Source organism: Ascaphus truei, chromosome 7, assembly GCF_040206685.1.
Source record: "Ascaphus truei isolate aAscTru1 chromosome 7, aAscTru1.hap1, whole genome shotgun sequence".
Taxonomy (NCBI): Eukaryota; Metazoa; Chordata; class Amphibia; order Anura; family Ascaphidae; genus Ascaphus; species Ascaphus truei.
In genome coordinates, this window is record NC_134489.1 from 29,408,071 (window position 1) to 29,422,826 (window position 14,756).

At 44.8% G+C, this 14,756-nt stretch overlaps 1 protein-coding gene across 1 annotated transcript in view; it reads right to left on the reverse strand.

Moving 5' to 3' along the window:
- Window positions 1–14,756, reverse strand: part of LOC142499940 (olfactory receptor 6N1-like) — a 29,748-nt gene that overhangs the window by 6,864 nt on the left and 8,128 nt on the right. Inside the window, exon 2 of the mRNA XM_075609997.1 lies at window positions 32–119. Within this exon, the coding sequence (XP_075466112.1) occupies window positions 32–119 (88 nt within the window). The remainder of the gene's footprint in view (window positions 1–31; window positions 120–14,756) is intronic.

The window sequence follows — 14,756 nt, forward strand, 5'->3', positions numbered from 1 at the left end:
AATTACACTCTATGGGAGGAGACACACTCACATCAAATCTCTGATATCTTGAGCAGATGTCTTCTCCTCTGTATGTGATTGGGTTGGTTGAGGGTGAGGAAATGCCTCCTGATATCTTCCTTAACAAAAAATAAAAAGGGAAAAAAAATAGTGCAATACAGTTTATTAACAGGTGAAAAAAAAGAGATTTTAAACTTACAAGCGACCGATAATTTTTAGCATAGGGAGGAAATGCCGCCAGACTCCACAGCGCGTCCCTTTCTGGGTTGGGGTGTCTTGTCTTGGCTGGTTCCCTGCTGGCAGGTTCTTCCTGTCTGTGCTTTGAGTGTGCAAAGAGACAGAGACTATCTCCAGGGTGGGATCGCCCCTAGCGGACGCTCATGCGAGGAAGCACTGGATCACCGACAGGATCACCAAGCGGCAGATCCTTTTCGAAGTTGCTTGCAGGCCCGAGTGCAGTAGCGCTCGGCAGGTACCTTCATAAGTGCACCAACAATCACCTACCCATATTCATATTCTAACATAGTGGCAGCGCTGACCACGGGACAAAGGGGTTAACTGTGGACACGGTGTGGGGCACACGGTGGTGGGTGGAAAGTACACTCCTAGTGGAGTGAAAGACACTTTGGGACTGCGTTATATACTGTGGAGTTACCCCCTAGGGGGAGTAGTATTATAAGTGTATGATTATTCCTGCATATATATATAAACTGGTTATATACAGTACATCTCCGTGTATGTACTTATTGTATATGAGGGTCCTGTGTAGGCAACCTTCTACATTTCTTGAACCCTGCACAGGTGGAGGCGCTGTAAATCAGATCGAGCTGAAGGACTCACCCCAGGTTCCCAACAAGCGGAGGCTCAGGCCTCTTGTGAACTTACAGGTATATGCACCACACCTGGTAACACATAGGTTCCCACACTCTCACACTATACCTGTGATTGGGATAGAGGGAATACCCGTTACATATAAATAACAAAATCTTTTAAAATTAGACTGTGCCTATAGCTGTTTTAGCAATATGTGCAAATACAGTATTGTATTGTATTGTATGTCTTTATTTATATAGCGCCATAAATGTACATAGCGCTTCACAGTAGTAATACATATCATATCATATAAATAACAAATAATATAAATAACAGATCATGGGAATAAGTGCTTCAGACATACTATAAAGGTAACATTAAGGAAGGAGTCCCTGCTCCGAGGAGCTTACAATCTAATTGGTAGGTAGTGAGAACGTACAGAGACAGTAGGAGGGAGTTCTGGTAAGTGCGTCTGCAGGGGGCCAAGCTTTATGTATCATGTGTCCATGATTATCCAGTGCTATTCATATGCTTCTTTAAGCAGATGTGTCTTAAGGTGAATCTTAAAGGTGGATAGCGAGGGGGCTAGTCGGGTATTGAGGGGAAGGGCATTCCAGAGGTGTGGGGCAGAAAGTGTGAAAGGTTTAAGGCGGGAGAGAGCTTTAGATACAAAGGGGGTAGAAAGAAGACATCCTTGAGATGGTGCATAGCGAGAAATTAGGGCTGAGATGTAAGGAGGGGCAGAAGAATGTAAAGCTTTAAAAGTGAGCAGGAGAATTGAGTGTGAGATACGTGATTTAATCGGAAGCCAGGAGAGGGATTTCAGGAGGGGAGATGCGGAGACAGATTTAGGAAAGAGTAGAGTGATTCTGGCAGCAGCGTTTAGGATAGATTGTAGGGGAGACAGGTGAGAGGTAGGAAGGCCGGACAGCAGGAGGTAGCAGTAATCGAGACGTGAGAGAATGAGGGCCTGAGTCAGAGTTTTAGCAGTTGAGTAACAGAGGAAAGGGCGTATCTTTGTGATATTGCGGAGGAAAAAGCGACAAGTTTTAGAAACGTTTTGAATGTGAGAGGAGAATGAGAGAGAGGAATCAAGTGTAACCCCTAGGCAGCGTGCTTGGGCTACTGGGTGAATGATCGTATTTCCAATAGCAATGTGGAAGGAGGTAGTAGGGCCAGGTTTGGGAGGAAGTATAAGGAGCTCTGTTTTTGCCATGTTAAGTTTCAGTCGGCGGATGGCCATCCAGGATGATATTCCAGAGAGGCATTCAGAAACTTTGGTCTGTATAGCAGGTGGAAGGTCAGGGGTTGAAAGGTAAATTTGTGTGTCGTCAGCATAGAGGTGATATTTAAACCCAAAAGATGTGATTAGGTCACCTAGAGAGAGTGTGTAAAGAGAAAAGAGAAGGGGTCCCAGGACAGAGCCCTGGGGTACCCCCACAGAGAGATCAATAGAGGAGGAGGTGGTATTAGCAAAAGAGACACTGAAAGTACGCAGGGAGAGGTAAGAGGAGATCCAGGATAAAGCTTTGTTCCGAATACCAAGAGTATGGAGAATGTGAAGGAGAAGAGGGTGGTCCACGGTGTCGAATGCTGTAGAAAGGTCGAGTAATATGAGCAGAGTGTAATGACCTCTGTCTTTGGCAGTGTGGAGGTCATCAGTTATTTTAGTGAGGGCTGTTTCAGTAGAGTGAGCAGTGCGGAAACCAGATTGTAGAGGGTCTAGGACAGAATAGGTGTTGAGAAAGTGTAGCAATCAAGAGAATACAAGACGTTCAAGGAGTTTGGAGGCAAAAGGTAGGAGGGAGACAGGTCGATAGTTAGAAGGACAGGTAGGGTCAAGCTTGCTGTTTTTGAGTAATGGTATAACGGTTGCATGCTTGAAGGATGATGGAAAGGTACCAGAGTAGAGAGAATGAGTTAAAGATCTGTGTGAGCATAGGAATTATAGAAGGAGCAAGAGGTTTTAGGAGATGGGAGGGAATGGGGTCAAGAGGGCAAGTGGTAGAGGGAGAAGAGGAGATCAGCAGTGACACATCCTCCTCCGAGATAGCGGAAAAGGAGTCAAGAAAGGCAGAAGGAGAGTTGGGAAGCATTGTGGGATGGGAGGAGGCAACAGATGGGATGTTCTGCCAGTATACAGAGAAACCCTCAACTGGGGATATAACCAGTAAATTTAAAGCAATATAATTCTACTATACTAGTCAATATGAAAAATAAACAACATAATTGAATGCACAACAATACATGTATATACTAATGAAACAATGTTGTAGATGAATAACTGGGATATATACTAATGCCAATGCTTTATGTTTAAAGAGAAGTTAATGAATATGACTGTCACGGTAGCTTATGACAAGATATAATGAACACCAAATATCTGGCTTGAAATGAACGAGGCTTAGATATAATAAAATATAATTTATTCCTTGAAAAATGTGAACACAGCAATATAGTACAATTAACAGGCAAGAAGGTAACACTTACTTAGGGTTGGGGGATGGAGAAGTATCAGCTAGCAATTCTCCAGCAATCCGGTGACATTCCAGGTGGAATCAGAAGAACAACTAAAAAGTGTAGGGTTGACACAGTTTATATACCTGTGTAACCCTATTCTTAACATTGAATACAGACTATTGGTGAACAGTTATCTGTATCCAATCCCTAACGTGGAGACACAGATTAACCCATGCCCCCCAGCAAATTAGCCCATGTGTACTGGGACTCTATGGGTAGCCCCATAATTAAATCAGGGGCGACGACCAGTCTACCAAATGAAGTATCTGCATTGTTTGTAGGTGTAGACATAACACTTACAAACCACTCCAGTTTGATGATTCTCCACCCTCAGGTAACAATTAGAGTGGCAGAGTCTGTTGATTAGTACTTGGTCTGTTGATTAGTACTTAGTGTAAACAATCAGGGCAGTTAACTTTTGATCACAGTGCTTAGGCTCAATCAGCCGGCTGCCCGTCATGACCTATTAGCATAGCAGATGGAGGCTGAATTTTCAGAAAAGATCCAAAATACCATACATATACACTTTAATATATACACATATTAATAAGTTCCATTCTGGTGGGCTCAGTGGGTCGAAATTTGCCAGTTTTTAATGCCTACAGTGACTCCACATATTGGCCAAATATCAACACTCTGCGACCTCCAGAACTGGAGATACAGAAATGCACTTTAAAACATCTTTAAAATACAGGATTATAATGAAACTTGGGAACAGGGGAACATACATTTTCATGACATGACAAGGTGTAAACCACATTCCTGGACCGCAGTCCAGTTAACCCTTGGCTCCCTGGTGAGGTCAGGGGGTGGCCATATGGGGTGCAACCCCTTTAATACCAGGCCAACCCCCCTCTCCCTCTACAACTCCCCTTCTTAATGGGTGACATGTGGCCCACTGGCCCTAACGGGGAGTGGGGCACTGCTGGCACCATTAATGAACTCAGTCTCAGAGGGATAGTCCTGATGTGAAAGTCCATCAGCATTGCTGTTTTCACTACCCTTTTTGTGCTGATTGGTAAATTCAAACTCTTGCAAGGCCAAGCTCCACCTTAGCAACTTGGCATTCTCCCCTGATGCCCTCTGCAGCCAACTCAGGGGGTTGTGGTCTGTGAGGACTGTGAAAGCCCTTCCATACACATAAGGCTGGAGTTTTTTGAGTGCCCACACAATGGCCAAGCATTCTTTCTCAATGGTGGCATAGGCCACTTCTCTGGGGAGTAGTTTTCGGCTGAGGTACACCACAGGGTGCTCTCTACCATCATCCCCCACTTGGCTCAACACAGCCCCAATGCCATAGTCTGAGGAATCAGTCTGGATAAGGAAATGTTTCGTATAGTCTGGGGCAGCCAGTATGGGGGCCCCAATAAGCGCAGTTTTCAGTGCCTGGAAAGCAGTTTCACAGGCAAGAGTCCAGGTGATAAGCACAGGCAGTTGCTTCTTAGTCAAATCAGTCAGGGGTTTGGCCATGGCGCTGTACTGTGGGACAAACTTCCTATAGTACCCTGCGGTGCCCAAAAATGCCATGACCTGTTTCTTGGTTTTTGGAACAGGCCACTGAACTATGGCTTCTACCTTGGCTGGCTCTGGTTTGAGGTGCCCTCCACCCACCCTGTGCCCTAAGTACAGGACCTCTGCCATCCCTACCATACACTTAGTGGGTTTCAAGGTAAGCCCAGCCTCCCTGATCCTATCTAGCACCGCAGCTACATGTCCTAAATGGGAGTCCCAGGAATTACTAAAGACAGCAATGTCATCTAAGTAAGCCCTGGCATAACTCTGCATCCCTTCCAGTAACCTATTGACCAGGCGTTGGAAGGTAGCCAGGGCATTCTTCATCCCAAATGGCATCACTAAAAACTCATAAAGGCCACTTGGAGTGATGAATGCTGACTTCTCCCTAGCCTCCAGGGTCAGGGAGATTTGCCAATAGCCTTTGCTCAAATCCATGGTGGTCAGATATTTTGCCCCCGCGAGTTCATCCAGTAACTCATCCATGCGGGGCATGGGGTAGGCATCTGACACCGTCCCAGCGCTGAGCAAGCGGTAGTCCACACAAAACCGGGTGGTCTTGTCCTTCTTAGGGACTAGAACTACCGGGCTTGCCCAAGGACTCTGGGATGGAGTAATTACCCCTAGGGTCAGCATCTCCTCTATCTCCCTCTCCATACTTGTCTTGACCTCTGCTGACACTCTATAAGCGTGCTTATGCAGAGGCTGCAGGTCCCCTGTGTGTACTGAGTGTTTGGTGAGATGTGTGGTCCCTGGCATGTCAGTGAAGAGGGCCCTATACTTAGCTAGCATGTCCCTGGCTTCTCCATTCTGCCTAGCACTTAACTATGCCCCTATCTTCACCTGTTCCACAGTGTGTCCCTGCCTAGCCTCCCCTAGGAGATCAGGCAGAGCATTGCTCGCCGGATCCTCCAGCAGTGGGCTACAAATGGCCATCACTGCTCCCATACTCGGTGCTCTGTATTCTTTCAACATATTAACATGATATGTCTTATGCCTCTCAGGCTCTACCTGTACAACGTAGTTGTACTCATTCACCTTTCGGATAACCGGGTACGGTCCCGACCAGGCAGCCATCAACTTGTTCTCCCGAGTGGGTTTGAGAACAAGCACCTGCTGTCCTGGGATGAATTCCCTGCTACGGGCATTCCGGTCATACCATTGCTTTTGCCTGGCCTAAGCGGCCCTGAGGTGGTCCTGAGCCACCCCCATGAGCATCTCTAACCGGTCTCGGATATCTACTACATACTGGATCACTGAAGCATCAGTAGCAGTAGCCTCCCCTTCCCATCCCTCATGGAATAGGTCCAGAGGTCCAGGTACCCTGCGGCCATATAGTAGCTCGAAGGGGGAGAAGCCTATAGATTCCTGTGGTACCTCCCGGTAGGCAAACAGCAAGTGCTGTAAATGAATCTCCCAGTCTTTCCCCTCCGCCTCTATAAAGGTCCGAAGCATCTGCTTCAGGGTACCGTTAAACCTCTCACATAATCCGTTTGTCTGGGGATGGTAAGGGGTAGTGCGCCGGTGCTGTACACCGCATGCATCCCAGAGACAATGTAACAGTTCAGTCATGAACTGCGACCCCTGATTGGTTAGGACCTCACTAGGGAAACCTACCCTAGAAAAAATGTTCAGCAAAGCTGCTGCCACTGTCTTGGCATCTATGGTGCCAAGCGCTACCGCCTCAGGGTACCGGGTGGCAAAATCCACCCCCCGGCCGTCCAATAATATCCGGTATACAGTCCCTAACTTCACATTTATCCCAGTACATAGACAATAAATTACAACCATACGTTGTGCAGTTGCCCTCATATGTACGAGACACTACCCACATATTGCAGACCCTTCAGGACATTCAGTGGCATTCACATTACCATTTAGTAACAGCTGACGTCAATTCGCTATACACCATCATTAATCATGATCAAGGGTTGGCAGCCATTGTGGAAACATTAAGTGAAGATCCGTCTGTTTCTGCAGAATTAAATTCATTTATTGTTTCAGGTATAAAATTTATATTAACCCACAATTTTTTTAATTTTAATAAAGAATATTATTTACAGATATGTGGCACCGCCATGGGAACCAAATTTGCTCCAAGTTATGCAAATCTTTTTATGGGCAGCTGGGAAAAACACCACATCTGGTCCGGCTGTCCCTATGGAGCAAATTTGGTCCTATGGCGGCGCTACATAGACGATATTATTTTTATTTGGTCCGGTACTTTGTTACAATTAGAAGAATTTAAAACATATATGAACAATAACAACTACAATCTTGGATTCACTTTCAATTCTAGTCCTTCCTCAATAGAATATTTAGATCTAAATATTTCAATTAAAAATAATAACATAGAAACCAGCACATACTTCAAACCGGTACAAGCAAACAATTATTTGCATGCACGCAGTCACCATAACCCAAGTTGGGTTAAAAACATACCCAAGGGTCAATTTATCAGACTAAAAAGAAATAGCTCTAGTGTTGAAACATTTCATACTCAAGCAGAAGTTCTAAAGAAAAAAATTATAGAAAGGGAATATTCCTCTAAAGATCTAGACAGTACAATAATGGAAGTTGCAACAATGGAGAGGTCGAGTCTATTGAAATATAAAAATAAAAATAAGACCAATTCTGCTAACTTAGCCTTTATTACCCAATACAACCAAATGGCACCAAACATACGGAAAATCTTTAAAAAATATTGGCCAATTCTAAAAAAGAATAAGGAGTTAGAGGGCATTTTGCCCGAACACCCTCAGATTATTTTCACCAGAGCTCCTAACATTGGACGTAAGTTGGCTCCAAGCTGTCCAACCTTACAGGCAACTCCACGCAAAGAAGTCACATATAAGGGATATTTTCCTTGCAATAGGTGTACTGCGTGCAAATATAGTAGTAAAACATCCAATTTTACATCTAACAATACTCTAAAAAATTATTCTATTAAACATCACTTGTAAAAGTTCCTTTGCAGTTTATTTGCTTGAATGTCCCTGTGGTCTGCAGTATGTGGGTATAACTACTAGATCTGTCCAAAGACGTCTATACTGTATGAACATATATATACTGTAATATAAAAAGAGGGCTAACCACGCACAACGTATCGCATCATTTTCTACAAGTGCACGCACAAAAGCCTGTAGGTTTAAAATGCCAGGCAATTGAGACCATCACTCCAAATTGGAGGGGAGGAAACGCAGTGAGCCAATTGGGGAGGAGGGAATCCTATTGGATATATGAACTCCGTACCCTATCCCCATTGGGCCTCAACGTCGACTTCGAATTGAAACCTTTTTTGGTAAACTGATTTTCTATGAAATTTATCCAATTTGTTTCCTAATTTTTTTCTTTTTTTTTCTCTTTTTTTGTGTGCATAATGTTTGGGTTGCATCAGACCACATATTGAATTAATTGTACATGATATATGTGTTATAATGTGTCTATGTATTATGTTTATCAATTGCACATAATTATTGTTAAATTATAAACCACCCCTCTATGATATAGGGGATTCTTTATTACTAGTTTATATCACATATAATCATCACTTTGATAGTTTTTGTACATTTATTTATCATAACTTTATAAATTCTAATCACATCACTAGAAAATAATAGTACAATTATTAATACATAAATTTAATAAACTCAATTATTTAAATTATATAATATATTTAAGATATCACATACACAATAGATTATTTACTCATAAATTTATATATTTAACAATATGTTAATAGATAATATCTTCACATAAATCACAAGTATATTTTGATTTCAATTATTTAGATCACATTAGTGTATTCACCACTCTGTTTAGGAATAGCTATATACATTTTTATTTTATATTAATTTGTCCAGCTGAGATCAGTATGCAAACATATGTTATATATATTATTAATGGTATTTACTTTCGAAAATTAGTAGCACTGCGCATGTGCAATTCGAACTTGTTTGACCTTTCTGAAATATCCACTGCGCATGTGCGGGCGTGCTACAGGTGAAAAAGGATTGATTGAGACTCCTATTTAAAGGACACTAACGGACATTTGTACAGAACCCCTGAGGAAGAAAGCAGCACGCTTTCGAAATGCGCAGGGTGGCTTTTAAGGACCCCCACAGCGACGCCGAGCCTACCGCCTCTCTTGTGAGCCGATCCGGATGCAAATCAACTGGTGTTTACCGCAGACGAATCTGCTGCTGAGAAATCACCATCACCTCCACGGCATCCTTCCCGTGAGCAGAGAACAGGAGTACACACACACACGCCGGCTGGCGTGTGCAGCGCCTCCTCTGCAGACCCGTTCCGGTGCAGTAGCTGTTTGAGCAGCAGAGAGGGGATACTCTCCAAATTATCCACCGCCTGATAACATCTTTCGTCCGGTGAGTGGGCACTTCACCCGGTGTCGCAGTGTGCTGGTCCTAACCATTGATCATTAACCAATTGGTCATTTTATATTTCTGTGTATTTTTTTATATATATATTTTTTATGTCCATTGTCATAGTATTTTATTATATGTTTCATTAAATGTTTTTTAATAATGTTCACCTTGATCTCAGCTGCTAGTTTTTAGCCTTGTATGTTGTTTGTCCTGTTTATTTACAGTATTACGCTATGTTTTGTATTTTTGTCTTTTTTTCTTTCAAGCACTACTCATCCATCCTGAGCCTCACCTTGGCTCTGCATTTGGTGTGATATATCCTTTATCTTTTTGGCGCCTTTAATACATTTTTTTCCCTTGTATTCCATTCTGACCTAGGGGGTCAGTTTTAGTATTTAGGCAGCCCCTGCAAAGAATCTACTTTGCAAGGTTGTATTTACATATTGTGTATTAATTATCTAGTTAGCGCTCACCTGCTCTGTGCCTCCAATCTTTAAAATACAGGATTATAATGAAACATGGGAACAGGGGAACATACATTTTCATGACATGACAAGGTGTAAACCACATTCCTGGACCGCAGTCCAGTTAACCCTTGGCTCCCTGGTGAGGTCAGGGGGTGGCCATATGGGGTGCAACCCCTTTAAAACCGGGCCAACCCCCCTCTCCCTCTACAATGACCATAAAATATTTAAATAAAATGTCCAAGAAAAGTTTATAAAAAAACATAAAATATATAACCGATAGCACTAGGATGTTGGCAGCCTTCTTCGTGGGCACAACTAACTCCCGTCACACGACCTGAATGGAAAATAAAAGAAGAAAAAGCGCCTGATCCTGGTGTGATATCGTTGATAAAAAAGTAATACATTTGAACATAGACAAATAAAAACTCACAAACATCTGAAGTTTTGCACGTGTAATGAGTAAAAACTCATGCTCTAGCACAGGGGGGCGCAAACTTTTTTCCCTCCGCCCCCCTGGCGGCTGTCCCCTCGCTCCCGCGCCCCGCCCCAACCCCAACTTACCCTCGCTCCGGCGTAATGACGTCACGTTGCCATAGCAACGTGACGTCACATGACCTCGCAGCGTCATTTTGACGCCGCGTTGCCATGGCGCCGCAGGGAGGAAGCCGCCGGAGCCACGGTAAGTTAGGTTTACAGAGGCCCTGCAGCTCCCCCGGCACTTAATTTAAGTGCCTTCGGGAAGCGCGCGGGGCCTCTGTAAACCCCGCGCCCCCCGTCGGCAGTGTCGCGCCCCCCCTGGGGGTCGCGCCCCACAGTTTGCGCACCGCTGCTCTAGCATCAAACAGGAAACTGCTACACTTGTAATGCTCTGCTTCCACGCTCATCTCATCACGTGTCCTCCCGACACTTGGAGAGTCCTCCGGCAACCAGAAGCAGGCCTGCAGTGTTCCAAATAGGAAAAGTTCCCAAACTCCAGAGCAGAGTGCACACTCCTCCGATTTGAATAATTATCACACTACTACTCAGTAGCACGTCACCCTACTCATTTCCTCAGTCAAGCTGATTTCATCAGGGGATGCTTTGAGTGTTTGGGGTTTGAGTAAACCTCTGCCAATAGAATACCCCAGATACTTGGCCTCCTCCAGACCAATAGTGCATTTAGTGGGGTTAGCTGTTAGTCCAGCAGACCGAACTGCGTTGAGCACATCTTGGACCTTTGGAAGGTGGGATTGCCAATCTTCACTATGGATTACCACATCATCCAGGTAGGCGGCAGCATACAGAGCATGTGGTTTTAAAATTGTATCCATCATTCTTTGGAATGTGGCGGGAGCTCCATGTAAGCCAAAAGGCAGCACCCTATACTGAAAGAGGCCGCCTGGGGTTGAGAAGGCTGTCTTTTCTTTTGCCCTTTCTGTGAGGGGAACCTGCCAGTACCCTTTTGTTAGGTCTAGGGTTGTGAGATATCGGGCTTTGCCCAGTCTCTCTACAAGTTCATCCACCCTGGGCATAGGATAAGTATCGAATTTTGACACCGCGTTTAGTTTCCGGTAGTCATTTCAAAACCACATTGTAACGTCTGGCTTTGGGACTAAAACTATAGGGCTGTTCCACCCACTTTGGGATTCCTCAATTACGCCTAGTTTTAGCATTTTTTTTAACCTCTAAACTTATAGCCTCTCTTTTGGCCTCTGGGATTCGGTACGGTTTAAGGTTAACTCGGACCCCCGGTTCAGAGACTAGGTCATGTTTAATTACGCTAGTTCTACCTGGCTGTGTAGAGAAGACTTCTTTGTTTCTTCTCACTAAATTCTGGACCTCTCGTTTCTGATGAACGGACAGGGTTTCAGCTATGCTAACCTCTGGGTCAGTTTCTCGATTCTCTGACGGACCTGGGGGTACTAGGGTTAACAAGACCTCTCTATCTTTCCAGGGCTTAAGTAGGTTTATATGGTAAATTTGCTCAGGTTTCCTCCTACCTGGCTGTCTTACCTTATAATTTACTTCTCCCACTCTTTCCAAGACCTCATATGGTCCATGCCACTTAGCAAGGAATTTACTCTCTACGGTGGGAACCAGAACTAGTACCCTATCACCTGGAAAAAAAATTCTGACCCTAGTACCCTTATTATACGTATTCCTCTGTGCTTCTTGAGCTTTTTCCATGTGTTCCCTCACTATAGGTAGGACTGCAGCAATGCCGTCCTGTATCTGGGCAACATGCTCTATTACACTTCTGTAAGGGGTAACCTCGTGTTCCCAAGTCTCTTTGGCTATATCCAGTAAGCCCCTTGGTTGTTGGCCATACAATAGTTCAAACGGGGAGAAGCCTGTGGATGATTGGGGAACTTCCCGAATGGCAAATAACAGGTATGGTAACAAACAATCCCAGTTTTTCCCATCCTTATCGACCGCCCGGTGTAACATGCTCTTTAAGGTTTTATTGAACCCTTCCACTAAACCATCTGTTTGTGGATGATAGACTGAGGTTCTGAGATGCTTGATTTTTAGGAGTTCACATAACTCTTTTGTTATTTGGGACATAAATGGTGTTCCCTGGTTAGATAAGATCTCTTTAGGAATTCCAACCCGAGAAAACAGAACTACTAACTCTTTTGCTATGTTTTTAGCAGAGGTGCTACGTAGGGGAACTGCCTCCGGATATCGGGTGGCATAATCTATTATTACCAATATATGCTGATGTCCCCTAGCAGACTTTATTAGGGGTCCTACTAGATCCATAGCAGTCCGGTCAAATGGTACATCTATTATGGGAAGGGGTACAAATGGGCTGCGGTACGCTTTGAACGAGGTAGTGATCTGACATTCTGGTCATGAGGAGCAATAATTTGTAATTTCCGCCAGAACCCCAGGCCAATAGAAGCTTCGGAGAACCTTTTCTTTTGTCTTTTCCACCCCTAGGTGTCCCCCCAATGGGTGACTATGTGCGAGGTGTAATACTACATTACGGAATGTCCGTGGTACCAACACTTGTTTAGTTGTAATTGATTTCCTTTTATCAACCAGATATACTAGGTCATTCTCTACCTCGAAGTAGGGGTAGGCAAGTGACCTGTACAGTTGGCCAGGAGTACTATTCTGGTCCCGTATATTCCCCCTTGCTACCGCTAATGTGGGGTTTTCCCACTGCGCCTTCTTAAAACTCCCAGGACTGACCTCTAGGTCAGCGAGGGTCTTATCCTGTTCTGGGGTGGTAAGTGCCTGTTCAACATCTTGATTTGGGGTATTCCCTACCAAGGTAGCCATGGGGAAGGGAATTTTACAGCACTCCTCCTTTTCCCCTTCTTATTTGGGCACTCGTCAACCTCTATTTCTGAAAAAGGGAAAGGATTTGTTTCTTTGTTACTTCGTTATGGTCCGCTATTGAACTCTGGGCACTATTCTGAGAGGAGGACCACATTTTTAGAAAATGGAGAAAGTCGGTCCCTATTAACACATCATGTGCCAGTTTGGGTATTATGCCCATTTTGAAATCTAAAGAACCACACTCTGTTTAAAATAAAACATCAACAGTGTAATATTCGTGATTATCACCATGTAGACAACAAATTGCCACTCTTTGTGAACTATTTACCTGTTTCTTCTTAATGGGCAACAGGTATTCGGACACTAGTGTGACCATGCTCCCAGAGTCAAGAAGTGCCCGAACCCTCTTACCATTAACCTTTAGAAATGCCCACAGATGTTTATTCAAGGGGTCCTCTGGGCTAGGGCCCATACATTGGGACCACAACGAATAAGGTTCAACGCTGTTGCATTGCATGGGTTCAGCATTTAGTGGGCAGACTTTCGCGGTGTGGCCCCTCTCATAACAATTTACACATTTAGGTACATAGTCTGTGTCCCACTTAGAGCCCTTTTTCGGCTCCCCATGTTGGCTGTTGTCCTTAGTGTGCGAGCCACTGTTACTGGTGCTGTGTGAAGGCGGTCGTCTCTCTTCAGACCCCCTTAACCCTGGTACCCTTTTACCGTCTCTGGAAGAGTCCTGGAACCTTGGGTAGTGGGGTTGCTCCACGACTATGGGTTGCAGGTGCTCTTCTGCTGCATTGTACCTATCTACGAGGGCCACCAGCTCGTCTGCATTATGGGGGTCACTCTGACTGACCCAATGGCATAGGGCAGAGGGAAGTTTCCTCAAGAACTGGTCCATGACCAACCGTTCCACGATGTGACTTGCTGAGTTGATCTCGGGTTGTAGCCACTTCCGAGCGAGGTGGATGAGGCCATACATCTGGCTTCGGGTGGCTTTATCCAACGTGAAGGACCATGCATGGAATCTTTGGGCACGAACAGCCGTGGTTACGCCGAGGTGGGCGAGGATCTCGAACTTCCATTTTGCATAGACGTTAGCTTCGGATGGCTCTAGATCAAAGTAAGCCTTCTGGGATTCGCCTCTTAGGAAGGGTGCGATTAGACTGGCCCACTAAGCTTCTGGACATCCCTCTCTCTGTGCCGTGCGTTCAAACGTGAGAAGATAGGTTTCCACATCATCCGAGGGCCCCATCTTCTGAAGATAATGGCTTGCCCTGGTCATTTTCGGGACTGGGGCTGCCTCTGCCCGTGGAAGGTTACTGATAGTCCCCCTCAGGATCACGAGTTCCTGCTGTAAGCCCTGGGAGAACCGTTGTTGCTCCTCTCTCAGCAAGCGGTTTGTCTCTTGCTGGTTTGCATTCGCGATTTGCAGAGCTGCAGTCGCCTCTTGCTGGGCTATTAACAGCTGGTGCTGGATTGCGTACGCCTCTTGCAGGGCTGAATTCGTCTGTTGCTGGTTTGCATTAGTCTGTTGCTGGTTTGCATTAGTCTCTTGCTGGTTTGCATTAGTCTTTTGCTGGGCTATTAACAGCTGTTGCTGGGTTTCATTCGCGTCTTTCTGGACAGCGACATTGCGTACCCGCGCACTCACCACGTCTTCCATCTTGTTTGGAGAGGAGAAAAAAAGCTTTTTTAAAAAAAAGTTTTTAACCCGCAGACCTTTTAGTGTTCTGCCCGCATTCTCCACCATATGTGACAAACGGCTTACTCTGGGGCTCCACCGTCA